General features: G+C 36.9%; 1 protein-coding gene across 1 annotated transcript in view; it reads left to right on the top strand.

Annotated features, from left to right (window-relative positions):
* Ralyl (RALY RNA binding protein like) overlaps positions 1-15,942 on the top strand; it is a 381,351-nt gene that overhangs the window by 284,136 nt on the left and 81,273 nt on the right. Inside the window, exon 3 of the mRNA XM_052180983.1 lies at positions 14,098-14,130. Coding sequence (XP_052036943.1) covers positions 14,098-14,130 — 33 coding nt within the window. The remainder of the gene's footprint in view (positions 1-14,097; positions 14,131-15,942) is intronic.

The following is a 15,942-nucleotide window of genomic DNA, read 5'->3' as shown; positions in this document are numbered from 1 at the left end:
CTCTCATCAGGGTGACAAGCCTCTGCTCCTATGCATGACCCCTTCAAGTCCTGGGCCATCAATTGCAACTGAGGCTGCACCTTCACCAATGGCCTTCCGTGGCCTCTCACTGTGCCAAGAGCCTCAGCTGCTCTTCATGACCCCTTCATGCCTTCAAAACCAGTACCATCTGGGTGACTCTTACACAGTACCAAATCTAGCCACAGCACAAAACCCAACTGTGTCTATCTCTGTAAAACACTCTCTGCTCTCAGAAAACACTTCCAAGATTTCATCTCAGTGATGCTGGTCTCTTCTTAATCACCACTAATTTCTTAGCTCCAGCTAACCAGCATCAATAGTCCCAGTAACACAAAGGTTTGCTTTAGTGGTTCTGGTATCTTGTTACTCACAGCTGATTCTTCAGCCCCAGCTAACCAAAACCACAGAATCTTCACAATCAAAACATGGCCACTGTAAGAGTCTTTAATCTTCCCTCTGAAATTTCACAAGCCAGGCCTCCATCTTCTGCACTGTTCGTAACATTGTCTTCCAAGCTCCTACAGAATTTTCCACAGCTTTTCTAGCTCAAAGTTCCAAAGTCCTTCCACAATCCTCCCCAAAACATGGCCAGGTTGTCACAGGAATACCCCACTACGCTGGTACCAATTTGTCTTAGACAGGGTTTCTATTCCTGCACAAACATCATGACCAAGAAGCAAGTTGGGGAGGAAAGGGTTTATTGAGCTTATACTTCCACATTGCAGTTCATCACTAAAGGAAGTCAGGACTGGAACTCAAGCAGGTCAGGAAGCAGGAGCTGATGCAGAGGCCATGGAGGGATGTTTCTTACTGGCTTGCTTCCCCTAGCTTGCTCAGCCTACTCTCTTATAAAACCTAAGAGCACCAGCCCAAAGGTGGAACCACCCACAAGGGGCCCTCCCCACTTGATCACTAATTGAGAAAATGCCCCACAACTGGATCTCATGGAGGCACTTCCCCAACTGAAACTCCTTTCTCTGTGATAACTCCAGCCTGTGTCAAGCTGACACACAAAACCCGCCAGTACAACCTGGAATGGTGTAAGCATTTGATACACACCATAAATATATCCAAAAGCATAATAGCTGCAATTGAGCTATTCTGCAGAGAACCAAAGGTGGAATATGCAAAACCAAGCTGACACCACTGAGATCGACAAGTATTGGTTACGCTGCCAGCATACTTTGTAATTAAAGCCAACAAGTTTACTGGCATATTGAATGTAGACTCTAAGATAAAGAATGGAGTCAAGCTTGTTTTTGTCATCTATGAGCAATAACCAAATCTGCTACCTCCTTTAAAAATTTGATATATTCCATGGTCAGATTATTTCTAGTTGCAAAGCTCTTTTCTGTGTGATGAGTAGATGGTTGGTGCAAATTTCACTTGGTACAACACAAAATTTATGTCAATTGTGCTTTATTCCCCGCATATCCTTCTCCTAAGACTATTGAAGCCTTTGTCATATTAAGGTAAACTCAAAGTAGTCAGAATTCTTTAGTTCAAGAAGGAGGAAGGAAATTGGACATGAAACACATTTAGAATTCCTGAAGTTAGGAAGCTGAGGCAGGAGGATCATGACTTACAAAATGCCATATTCTTTCCATTAGAGTAGGATGTGTCTCTTGATGTGTAGAAAAAAGAACTACTTAATGATCAGACTACTTACCAGAGATGCTTTCAAGGTCTTAGAAATTAAGAATCTGGAGTCAAGTAAGTATGGAGTCATGTCAGTGAGAAAATTAAATTTTGGAGAAAATGGAGGAGGCTGCAGAGGGTTCAGTTCTGGGACATCTTAAAATTCAGATATCTATGAGAAAACTGAGTAATGATGTCAAATAAAGAGCTGAGTATCAAGATTGAAGTTAGAAAAGGGAGTCTGGACTAGATGTGTGCATGAGTCAATCATAAATAAATGAAATTCAAATCTTTGAGAATGGGGTAAGAATAGTTTCATAAAGAAAGGCAGGAGTGTTCCAGAAACTGCATACTTGAATTTTCATATGTGGAATATGAACCGGCAACTCAAAGACATAACTAGTGACCCCCTTTGAGTGGTAAGAAACAGTGAATGATGTTCCCAGTGAGAATATACTGTTTGAGTCAAATATTCTACCAATTTCATTTTAACTTGCAATTCATTATGGACTCTGCATTGTGGACGCTATTTAAAATTTTTTAAAAGAACAAATCACACATTATAGCCACCTTATTTAAGGATGTGACCAAATTATGCAACTTAATACAGAAAGAATGTAGAAAAGATAGACTCTAGAATGGGAGAGTCATGTGCTTTAGGACAGTTATAGCTAAAGTAGGAGAGGGAATTTACATTGACAGTAATTAAAGGGTTCCATTTCAGGGTGAAGGGACTTGAAATAATTCTCTTAGGTAATTGGTACTTCCCAATTTAATGAACAAAAGATAGGGAAGATCATTTTATTCAAGGTTGTAGAATTGGCTCAGTGGTTAAGAACTTTGGCGGATCGTCAAGAGGACCTAGGTCCAAGTCCCTTTATCCTATATGGCAGTTAACAACAGACTCCAATTTCAGATTTGATACCCTCATTTGGCATCTACAGGCATTTCATGCTCATGGTGACAGTCATGTATATAGAAAACATATCCATATTCACAAAAATAAGTTCATTTAAAATTAAAGGTCATAATATTCTAAAATAAAATGCAAATATTTGATTCCTTTTGACAATTAAGGGTAGAGGAGTGGGTATTTTCAAACTATAACAGATAGGAACTGGAGCTTCCAATATAGAAACTCAGACTAATCATGTCATAAGCAAGAACAACAACCTAGTTAAGAAAATGCATGCAAAAATGTGCTGTTGTTTTTAAACACTCCATCAAATATTAACCACAACCTCTTCTGAAAGAGTCTGACACACTTTGCTAAGAGAAAGGGAGAGGGTAATGTTTAGCCAGGTGTCTGCAGTATGTGAGAAGGTGGGACTGGGGAGTATATGATGAAATGAAAAGTAATAGAATATGGATGCCTGAAGAGGACAGATGTCAGCTGCTCTTCCATCTTACTGTGTCCTGAGAACACATGTAGTAGCTGACCACCATTCCTAAGTGCCATAACTTATCATGACTAGTCAATACATGACAGCATAAAATTACATTGAATAGTATCTATATCTTCAAATATAGAACAATGATAAAAGGCAGAACAATTGGGCAACATATAGGAATAAGATTTGAGATCTATAACTCGATAGCCCCGTTACTGATGCTCTGTTTCCACAGATGACACTCTAGGTAGATGGAGTCAATCTGTAGGATTTATTGGCCATTAGCAAACAAGTAAAAATAGAGGCAAGAGACAGCATAGAAGCCCATGGCTTGCATTATGTGCACTGCTCTCTCACACCCTAAGCTAAGAACATTAATGGGAAAATACCCTATTGAAAACAACTGAGTTTGAAAGTTCTTTTTTGTTTAGGGAATTATTTTAGTTTACTAGAAATGTCTGCACAGCTGTGTGCATCACGTCTACTGTGGAGCAGCTATGTACATGCTAGAGAGCATATTGGAGAAAGAGAAAGTCACCATACTGCCTTGGTCAAATATTCTTCCTGTTCTCACTGAAGACCCCTGAGGTATCAGATAAAGTATTTTAATCCTCTCAAGAGAATCTTACAAGGGCTAATGATCTTTCTTGCCAGGAGGTACTTCCGAAGTCTCTCTTCCTTTCTTACTATAGTTACATCCTCTGGCAGAGTTATGAAAGACCATTACAGACTGTCCAAAAGATATGACCTGAAGCCTCAATTTCCAATGAGGCAAAAGTCATGACTGTGAGTATAAAAACCTCACTGAGATTCTTTGCTGATCCCATAGCCATCTATTAATCTGTCCCTGAGGACAGCAGTGCAGATGGTGGTAACTACAAATGAAGATTACCAAGAGACCTGATGGAAGCCCTCAGCTGAGATTTCAATTGGGCATGAAAGCCCTTGAAAATAGTATTACAGGAGGAGAAGGCAAAGCTGCTTTTTATTCCAAAGAAATTGAATCTATTTGGGACAAATTCTACCACAAAAATGAACAATCTTGGTTTCCTTTATAATTCTAGGTTAGTTTGGTTACCTAATGATCAACAATTAAATACAGGAGAAGCACACAAATATGCTGAAACATTAAGATTAGAGGTATGATTTCTGTGTATATCATGCTCTGTATTGTTCTCACTTTAAAATCTGAAGAAACATAATCTTTTTTATACTTTGTCCTCTAAAGATAGAAATGACAATGATGGCACCTTTGTAAACAAGATAGTTCTAAAGGTTAAATATGTTAAAATGCCTCTTTCCAAATTCAAAATGTTCCCTATAACATAGAAAACTAAATAATATGCATTGCTATGTTCATGTTGGCACATGGTTTACAAATCTGTTATTCTAGCGAATTTGAACACTCCTTTGTCTTGTATCCTTGAATAAAATTTTGTGATTTCTGCCAATATAATATGGGTAAATACATATTTAGACATCATTATTTTTCTACTGTCCCTCACTGCTGCAGCGGACATAGGTTAATTATAACCCTCTCACATCCTCTGGCCTAAGAAAGTTTTAGAGTTCTTGTCAACACATTTTTCCTAGAAGCAATCATCAATTAATCAGAGCTGACAAGAAAATAAGAGATTCTTTGACCTCCTAGCTTTAGAGCATGCCAGCTCTTAAGGAGATGGTTGCTCGAGTATGCAGCATCCCAGAGGATACACTCCATCTAATGTAGAACCTGCCTTTGCCACCAATTTCTCATGCTGTTGACAAACATGACTAAACTAGGGATAATCCCTATAATCCATCTCAACACTTTGCCCTTGTAGGGAACCACAGCTAGAGAAATAATGGGGCTGGTGCAAGAATCAACTGTGGGCCTATGTCAAGCTTTTTTTATATTGCATTTTGAACTTTCATTGAAATAAAGACACAAGCTATTTGTCATAAGTTGAACACCAATGTATGGGCAGAGGAGAGTTGTTGTGGGGAATATTAAAAATGGCACCATCCCTTGCCATATCCACCTCCTGTGGCTAGCTGTCACAAGTCCCCTTAACCCAGGAAATCACAACTCTAGAAGCTTATAATTAATCAGTCAGATTTATATATCAATAAATGTTCAATTTACAAGATGCCCACACAATAATTTTAGAATCAATTGATAATGATTCAAGTTGCCCGCCTAGATTAAACAAGTTATCCCAATCGTTCTATCCTTTTATGATATTCATAGCTGCCTGTAGCTAATTAAAGCCAAATGGAATCTGAATTGTCTTTCTCTTCCTCCACCTTCTTTCCTTTTCCTTCCTGTCCTCCCTCTGCCATCTCTAAAACTGTCTTCCTGCCTTCCTTTTCACTGCCCAATCACAAGCTTCTTGTATTAATATTTAAATTAATCAGGGAAAAATTCTGCTACAGAGAGTAAGCCAATGTTTGCCTTATCCCATGCCATAAATGAAAAAAGCTTCCTTTTCCCCCTAAGGAGATTTCTTTTTCCAAAATAATCATCTCCTAGCTATGAGGTTCTAGATAGCAAGTATGGAATCATGAGACCATTTTTATTTTTTGTTGTTTCAAAAGAGTTAAGACAAATTCCTACTTTCAGCATTTCACAGCATGAGTTCATCCAGTTATGCATGAATTCTTTTTCTAGTCACAGGAAACAGGTTTTTTTTTTTTAATTTGATTGGCAAAAAGGAATGTCTAAACAGATTTACCAATCTATGCTGTATGTTAGCATACAAAGTATACAAGATGGAAGAGATTAAAAAGCCATTTTGCAGGTGTTAGTCATTTTATAAGACATCATTGCTTGCTCACCTTTCATCACAAGGAAAAGCTTGCTGCCATCAATGCCTTGGAATGAAGGAGGTATCCTGTGGTCTACATGTTATATAATATACAAGGTATATTTTGCATATCAAAAATGTAAACTCCTTCATCCTCAAAAATATTTTTAGTATGTTAATGTAATTCAGAGTGACGTAGACACCACTGTCTTCATTACGAGTCATGGTTGACTGAAGGTCAGCCAAGCTGGAAATTGTGTCTCTTTTCATTTACTTAGATCATCAAAGAGTACCAAAGAGTATTGTCCTGACTTTGGAGTGAGTCCTGTGATTGTCCCAGTTTACAACATGGATTTATCAGTCCATGTAATCTACATTCAGTAGCCATATGTGTATATTTCCTGTTGAAAACAGTCCTGTGATCTGGGTTTACCATTATTTTTATTATCAGAATGAGACTACTGAGCCATGACAGTAAGTTCTTTACTTTTCCAAAGTCACATTCAAAAGAAAAGTATGCAAATGGATTCTCAAACATGAATCCGTCCGTTGTTTACCGTGTGCTTGCTAAACATTCATTAGGGTCTTGGCCGTGGTTGCTAAAAGGAATAAATAAGATAATAGCAAACAGTATTGTTAATTGACATTTTAACTATAAGATCCTGTAATTACTCAAGACCATTTTTTCATATTCGTAGTATTCAATTTATAGATCTAAGTCTGTCTAAACTATTTTAGTTTCCTGGAAAAACAATAATCTTTTAATTGTTTGAAATTGTTTCTATAAAAACACAGTAAGATAAGAAATTAAAACACCACCTAGACAATGAACAATCCTGTCACTGTGGCTGATGCCCAAGCCATATACACAAAAACAGTAAAACAGGAAAGACAAAGATTTACACTGGATATAGACTGTGACTGAACTGATTTATTTTTAAGGACATTGTCTTTTGGTCTACACATAAAGAACTAGATCAGGAGCTGGCAAAGTAGTGAAAGTTTATTGACAAACCATTTTTGTGAGTCACTAATGAATAATATGTTATATACAAAGCTTGTAATCCACATATTTAGGAAGCTGAAGCAGGAGAATAATGATTTCAAGGTCATCCTGTTGGGCAAAATAACACCCTACTTCAGAAAACTAAACAAATGAAGTCATAATTATGGTAGGTAAAATAGGAAGCTCACATGTTTTAGGGAGTATAGTTTTTCTTTTTTTATTAATCATTCCATTGGTTTTCATCTCAAATGATATCCCACTTCCTGGTTACCCTTCCATCAATCCCTTGTTCCAAACTGCTCACCCCTTTGCCTGTATGAGAGTGCTCCCAAAGCTAACCACACTTTCTACTCTACCACTCCAGCATCCTCCTATGCTGGGGTATCAAGCCTCTCCTGGACCAAGGATCTCCCCTCCCTTTGCTGTCAGGCAAAGCCATCCTCTGATACATTTGTATCTGTAGCCATGGATCCCTCCATGTACACTCTGGTTGGTGGTCTAACTTTGGGAGTACTGGGTGGTCAGGACAGCCTATATAGTTCTTCCAATCTTAACAGGTATTAGTAAGAGTGATAGGATGCTGTCATCGTCAGAAAACAAACCATTGTGACTTACACTAAGACTTTCAAGAAGTGAGAGACATGACATGAGTGTATTTGGACAAAGGAAGTCATCTCTAGTAGTAGATGTGGTTGCTGCAAAGAATACTGAAGGATGAAAGTTTTCAAAGATGCTTTTCTGAAGGTGCATACAAAAGTTGAGGATTATTTTGAGAGTGAATACTGAGACAAGAGATCTAAGATAAGGATTAGAGAATCAGCAAGGGAGAGCAAAACAACCAGAGATCATGAACTTCACTTGGAGCCTCTTAAGTCAGAGGCTCTTATCAAACGTTTAGTGTTTGCTCACAATCATATGTCAGAAGTGAACAAAATGAAAGGCACAAATATCAGAATCTATGAAGTTTGAAGATGGCATTTGACATGAATTGTGGTTTCTCAATGGTGCACAAGAGCATCCATTGAGAAGATGCAACAATGAGGTAATGCTGCATTGACAAGGCAAACAGTGGACTAGAGAGGTCTGCAGGGCAGCACACCACACAAAACTGCACTTGGAAACTTTGGAGGCAGATCTCCTGAATTCAACTCTCCATCACTTAGTAGCTGCACGATCATGAGAGGAGATACATGCTTATAATCTTTTATTCTGTTTCGTCCAATGGACAGTAATAATTACCCCAAACAATAGTAGAATCTTTAAATAAATGAGTGATGATGAAACATATTGAATCATGAGTGGTCTTTATTAAATATAAATTATTTTGTGATTAAGTGTAGTCTTAATCTTATTAATTCTCCATATTGATATTAACTGCTCTATTTTACAATTTCCCACTCTTTCTTCTTTTTTTAAAATTTTTATTAGATATTTGCTTTATTTACATTTGAAATGGTATCTCCTTTCCACAGTACCCCTTTGAAAACCCACTGTCCCATCCCCCCTTCCCTTGCTCATACCCCTCAATTTCCTGACTTGCATTCTCTTATTCTGGGGAATCAAGCCTTCACAGTAACAATGGCCTCTCCTTTCATTCTTTTTTTTTAATTCAATATGTTCTTTATTTACATTTCAAATGATTTCCCCTTTCCAGGATCCCCCCTCCCCAAAAGTCCCATAAACCCTCTTCCCTCCCCCTGTTCCCCAATCAACCCCTTCATGCTTCCCTGTCCTGGTACTCCCCTACACTGTTACACTGACTTTTCTCTCTAGGACCAGGGACCTCTCCTTCCTTCTTCTTAGTCATCATCTGATATGTGAATTGCATCTTGGAATACCCAAGGAAGTAGAGGTCCCTTCTTCTTAGGTATCATCTGATATGTGAATTGTGTCTTGGGTATTCCAAGCTTCTGGGCTAATATCTGCTTATCAGTGAGTTCATACCATATGTGTTCTTTTGTGATTGGGTCACCTCACTCAGTATGACATTCTCCAGGTGCATCCATTTGCCTAAGAATTTCATGAATTCATTGTTTTTAATAGCTGAGCAGTATTCCATGGTGTAAATATACCACATTTTCTGTATCCATTCCTCTGTTGAAGGACATCTGGGTTCTTTCCAGCTTCTGGTTATTATAAATAGGGCTGCTATGAAAATAGTGGAGCATGTATCCTTATTTCATGCTGGGGAATCCTCTGGGTATGTGCCCAGGAGTAGTACAGTGGGGTCCTCCAATAGAATTATGTCCAGTTTTCTTAGAATGGTCAAGGTGCCCTTATTTTATTCTACTGCTAAATTCTCTTAGGCTCTGCATGAAGTATTATTAAATTCACTACCTACATCTTGGGAAAACTAAATCTTAGGAAAGATAAAATCAACCCATTTCTTCACAAAACAATTACTTTATAAAAATTCATAGGCAAGTTCTCTCTGGGCATATCACAATGTACACCTGTTTCTAAGCATTAAATAGAGAAACAACTTTTATCTGAAAGGATATTTCTCATTGCTTTTTACTTTGGATTGATACTTCAGGTTTCAGGACTAAAATAAGCCTTTCATACACTTTAGTAGTTGTGTTTAGTATTGGCAATCTGTTTTTATCATAAACTTGTATACAACATCCCATCAGCAGGAGGAACTCTGATAACTGCTCTAAGCATTCCATCTCTTACTGTTCATAATAGAAACATGAATTGGTAAAGATGTGTGTCATATAATAAAGATGTGTGAAACATAAGTGTAGGTGATATTTCTTACATTTCAAGGCTGGAGACTTTAATTCAAGATTATGACCCATAACTGAGTATGTGGTACCAAAGCAGAGAAACATTCAGTATGAGCTGCTGTGACTTTCTTCTACAGTGTCTTAACACAGAAGATGTGCTATAATACCCAATGACAATTGCTTTTTGTGAGTGTCTGTTCTGCTTCACCAAGTAGATGCTCACTATGGCTAACAGTCAATAATATCTTTTCTATTCGATACAAAGATAATATGTAACAGGGTCCACAGAATGATAAGTATTGGTAAGTAGAACTGCTACTAGCTTCTTTTCTCAGCTGAGATGCACATTAGTATTTTTTCCAGATTGACTTAATCAGTCTCCAAGTTTACTTTTAATATATTAAACTTGTCCCAAGACTGTGTCCCAGTAAAAACTATGAGTATTGGCAACCCACAGATTAAAATTATAAAAATTAGATTGGGATAAATTTTTCATTTCATTCACAGGGGCAGAGATCATAAACAGCATTTTGCTATAGAACTAGAAATGTGAACCAAAGAAAACCTGACATTTGAGTCTCTTGGCAGCAAGCAGACCATTAGTCTTTGGTAAAATGCTCAGTAAGAAATGGGTTAAGGAACATGATGAACATCTGGGATGAACATCTGGGATGTGTCTTGTGCACATTAGGGCGCAGTGGAAGATACTGTCATCATCCAATGCTATGAAAATTGTCAGGAAAGATGGTGATATGAAAGTGGTATCTTAGAGAAAATTGCCACTAAAACAGAAGCTGAAATTCAGAAACAGATAAGCAATTCAAATTACTGTGATTTTTTTTTAAATCAGGGAGAAATCTTGCAATATATTAAAAATACCAAGTCTATGTCTGTGAAAGGTTGTTTCTATTTCCTTCCACAAAGATAATTATATAGAATGAGTAGTGATTTTGTTTTATAAATGACATGTAGCAAATACTACAAGATTGTGGACACAGCATATCTGATCCAACTTTTAATATGATGCTGTTGCACAGTCTTTGAATAATATGTAAGTCAAATACTCATGGATGGGTTCCCACGACCTCTTTCTAAAGATGTTGAATTTGACATTATATATTAATTTCATCAGACAAAATTATTATTTTCCTTTAGAATTTTTACCATATTAAAATGTAAAAGCATTCTTAGTCTGTGACTAAAAATAACATTTATAAAATATAATATTTCGTAGTGAGTAGCTTTAGACTAAAGTTGACAACCTCGGGTACAAAATAACCATCAAAATTCTCAATCTGATATCATTTTAAAAACTCTGACTTCTTCCCTGAACGCTTTTCTGAAACATTTGATGGATATGTTCATTATTTTTCTTGTTGCTGTGACAAATACTCAATAGCACTTTCAGAAAAGAAGTCAGAGTTTGAGGGCATAGTCCCCCATGGCAGGAACATGAGGTAGCTTGCCATTCTTCATGAGGACTCCGGAAGCACACCGTGAAGCATACTAATGTTCAGTTAAAATTCTTTGTATTCAGTCCAAGACCCCAAGTCATAGAACACTAATGTTTGGCTTTATGTTGTGTTCTCCAACCTCACCTCAATCTAAAAATTTCTTCAATGTCATAGCCAGAGATCTACCTCTCGGGTGAGTCTTGATTCTGTCAATTTGATACTTAGCATTAACAATTATAGGAGAGTAGTCAATGAGTGAACTAGTAAGAGAATGTCAATGAGGTAGATAATCAGACTGGAAATAGTAACAATTGTGGACAGCAAGATAACATGCATCCCTGCATGTCCCAATGGAACAGTTGCTTATTTGGAAGTTTCAGAAAAACATCAAGAACATTTAATCAATAATCCTGATTTGAAACACATGTTGAACTTAGCTTCTGCATACTCACAAGTAAATGCACACTGGGAGCTTTGTTTTTCTTTGGCTTATCTATGACATTCTTAATCAATGCAGGTCAATGAAACTAAGTGATGGTATAGAAGCTGAAGGATTCCACCTCACATAGGCAAATCGAACACATGGAAGTCTGACATCATTGGGCTAACATTGAATAATCAATCTATTAATGCCCATATGTTCTGTGCTTCTCAGTGTTATTATATGGAAAACACAGGTCTAATTAAGGAAACAACTTTTGTGTCACTATTAATTTTCAAAATTTCCCTCTGGGTCTGTTAGCTTATCAATAACACAAATGTACAAAATAAAACCCCAAACAAATAAGAAGTTTGTCAGTTTACCTATAGGTATAAATAAGAATACCTAAATTTCAAAAAAAAGGAAGACTATAGAAATACACAGCTCTAAACCCTTAACCACTGGTGGTTGAACCTGCTTGTTTCTCGGTGGCTGTATAGGGAAATTGCTAGTGCTCCTGCTTGTTACCTCCTCCTCTGTGCTACGACAACATGGCCTGTGTCAGGAGCTCATTCAAGCTCTGTCCACAATGCACTGAAATTTATTTCTAATGTGTAACACTTCCATACATGCAAATGGAAATGGAGGCAAACTATTGATGTGGATACAGTCCTTTATTTCCATCACCAACCTGAATATATAAAAAATAAATTATTAAGTTTCCAGTCACTTCTTTATAACTGCTTCTATATGGAGTATTTGTAGGGGTGAAGAAGACAGTCTAGCCAGTGAGGTGGTTCACTTTGCAACTGAGAACACAAGTTCAGTTCCTGGAACCAATACTAACACAGTCAGTCCTAGTGGCACACTTGCAATCGTAGTGCTTGGGAAGCAAAACCAAAGTGTTCCCTGCGTTTCCTGACCTGCCCGTCTAGTCTACATATTGGGTTAGAATTTGTCCAAAAAAATAATGAAAATAAAAAAGAAATAGCTGGTTCCTGAGGAGGGATGTCTGTGGTTGTGCTCTGCCTTCCATGCATTTAAACATGAAATTTCAGTATTTACATAAAATATTTCACTATTGGCCTAATTTAGTCCATAATTTTATAAAAATACATACCTGTCTTAAATGTCCTTGAGTGTTAATTCAGGAGTACCTAAAAACTGACATTTTATAAAGAGTGTGGAAATGTGTGAAATTAAAAAATTAGCTTAAAGTGGGTCTGTACCATTTCTGGGTGACAAGAATGTGCCGCAGAGGCCTTTAAAGTAGATTTCCAGAGACGAAGCAACTGAGCAGACTTGGAAGATTTGTTCTCTTAGAGGGAAGCAAGCACTGTGCTTGTGGGGCACAGGAGAAGCCTGATCTGTGGCAAGACATCACCACTCCTCACAAGTGTCACTCAAAAGTGCTTGAGTGACACCACTAACCATTTCTCAGTACCAAGATTTCCTTAGTAAATAAAGTACTCAGCTAACATTCAAACAAATAGAGACAACTAAAAGTAGATACATTAAAACTTCTAGGAAGGAACAAAATAACTGGATACAGAGCATACCTAAAAATTTGACTCTCACTCATATTGAGATAATGTCTTTAAAAGTTGCATTCCCTCATTTGATGTGTGGATTATGTTTTGGGTATTCCAGTTTTCTAGGTTAATATCCACTTATTAGTGAGTGCCTACCATGATTCACCTTTTGAGTCAGGGTTACCTCATTTAGTATGATGTTCTCTAGCTCCATCCATTTGCCTAAGAATTTCATGAATTCATTGTTTCTAATGGCTGAATAGTACTCCATTGTGTAGATATACCACATATTTGCATCCACTCTTCTGTTGAGGGATACCTGGGTTCTTTCCAGCTTCTGGCAATTATAAATAGGGCTGCTATGAACATAGTAAAGCATGTATCCTTGTTACATGGTGGGGAATCCTCTGGGTATATGCCCAGGAGTGGTATAGCAGGATCTTCTGGAAGTGAGGTGCCCAGTTTTCGGAGGAACCACCAGACTGACTTCCAGAGTGCTTGTACCAATTTGCAACCCCACCAGCAGTGGAGGAGTGTTCCTCTTTCTCCACACCCTCTCCAACACCTGCTGTCTCCTGAATTTTTAATCTTAGCCATTCTGACTGGTGTAAGGTGAAATCTCAGGGTTGTTTTGATTTGCATTTCCCTAATGACTAATGAAGTTGAGCATTTTTTAAGATGCTTCTCCACTCTGGAAAGACTCAGTGAAGCAGTATTCGGCAAAACCAGAACTGGGAAGTGGGAAGGGGTGGGTGGGAGGACAGGGGGAGAGAAGGGGGCTTGCGGGACTTTCGGGGTGTGGGGGGTTAGAAAAGGGGAAATCATTTGAAATGTAAATAAAAAATATATTGAATAATAAATAAATAAATAAATAAATAAATACAGATATTAGAAAGTAAAAAATAAAGTTGCATTCCCAGACCAAGGCTTTGACTTTATTTAGCTCACCAATCCAATTAGAACATGAGTGTGTGTGTGTGTGTGTGTGTGTGTGTAATTTTACTATTATAAAACACATTTCCATCAAAGCCAGTACAATATTTCACCATATTTATATAAAATCAATGTTTGAATGTATAGCAAATTATTATATGAAAATAACATTTTCGTATTTTACAGGCTTGATTCAAAGGAGCCATTCCTGTCTGTGGGGTGAGTCTATAACTAAATATTTTAAATATGAATATTTAAATTTAAATTAAGCTGAACATTATAAATAATATTTATATTTAAAACAATAGTCTTACTTCCTGAAAGAAAAATCCTACCTTTTTTCCATAAAACGTTTTACTAAAACAATCCTGAAGCTGTTTTGTGACTTAGAGCATTCAGCTAACAGATGGATAAGGAGCCATCTCATCTGCATTCTATAGAGTTGCTTAAGTTATTATGAATAGTCTTCTTTTCATCCACTAAAGAGAGGCACACATTAGTTTTAGAAACTCCTTGAATCCTTTCCTAGTCTTCAGACCTATTTTGTATTATTCCTTTATATGGATTTTACCCCATATTTTCCTTCCCATCTGAGGTTCACTATATATTCTTCATAACCACTATATACTGTGCTTTCTTTCCTATAACCCATTTCTCTAACCTCTCAATCAGCTTCTGGTAAGGTATTGTGTCAGTGATGCTACATGTCCCAATAATAATACAATGTTGGTAATTAGAAGCATATACTATTCCTAGGCTGTTAGAATTCAGTATAAACAATATTGTAACTTTTCAGGTGTGTTGAGTAATCATTTGCTAATATATGCAAATATCCTATGAAGGAGCTTAACATGTTCTGCATTATGATGGGTGTATTAAAACAGAAAACTGTTGTTTTGTCATAATTGATTTAGAGAAATGGAACAGGCTGCAGTCACTGTTCTCATGCTTAGCTATCAGACACCTGGAATGGGAATAGGCTATGAAATACTCAGATCACCTTTTTTAAAAAAATAAATCCCTTTGTCCACTGTTCTGGTGTATTCTTATTATCCACTGAGCAACCTGGTTCCCAATGTTCTTCCATTCATCAAAGCTTTTCAGTGAGTCTTTCACATCTTGAAAATCAAAATGATTGTTAGGGAAGGTGAAAAAAATGGAGTAGGTGGATTGTCTTGGAGAATTTCATGGAAAATGAAAGATCAAGTTGGTCTGATGATAAAAGAAAAATCATTGCAGAGTATTGGGGTCCTGCTTTGATCATCAGTTCCATTGTTAAAAATCTCTAACCACAAAGCAGTCTTATTGGAATGCATACATATCTGCCCTCCAGTCAGGAATGTGGAAATAGCTTTGCATCATGCCTTATTTAATATTTCCTTACAGCCTTTTCAGTTTTCATTACTCTCAGACAAATCCATCTTTCTGTTGTACACCTTTCTTGAACAAATAGATCTGAAGTAATCTTTGTTTTAAGCTTACTGAGAATTTAGTGCTCAATATTTCTGCAAAGAGACTAAATTCCCCATGCTAAGGATGTTGTACAGCTCAGCAAATCCTCCAGATGAGAATATCAGCATGGTATGAATCCCGCCTTTCTTTTTTCTGCATAGGTCTCAAAAGTTAATTATTTCTGCTGTTGGATATTTTTATTTATAGATAAATATATCAATTTGTCTACAAGATAATTATTTCAAATAATATTTTACTAAAGTATTCATGCATCTCTCTCCTGATTCAGTTTAACAAGATCTCATGATGACAAGGTATTTGCAAATCCAACAGACACCAGAAAGTCTGTAAAAAGCATGTTCAGATTTATTAATTAATGCATAGTCAAAAAATTAAGCAAACAAATACAAGTCTAGGTTTGACAAATTAGTTGGCACATGAGTATGCAATATTGAATTTGCCCCACATATATTTAATTTGCTTTTAATAAAATACAGGAAAATTATATTAGCCAAAGAACATGCCAAATATTACATATTTTAGACCACCATTTATCAATATATAAAAACATTTGTCAAT

This window comes from Apodemus sylvaticus, chromosome 4, assembly GCF_947179515.1.
Source record: "Apodemus sylvaticus chromosome 4, mApoSyl1.1, whole genome shotgun sequence".
Taxonomy (NCBI): Eukaryota; Metazoa; Chordata; class Mammalia; order Rodentia; family Muridae; genus Apodemus; species Apodemus sylvaticus.
This window is presented reverse-complemented; position numbering and strand designations above follow the sequence as displayed.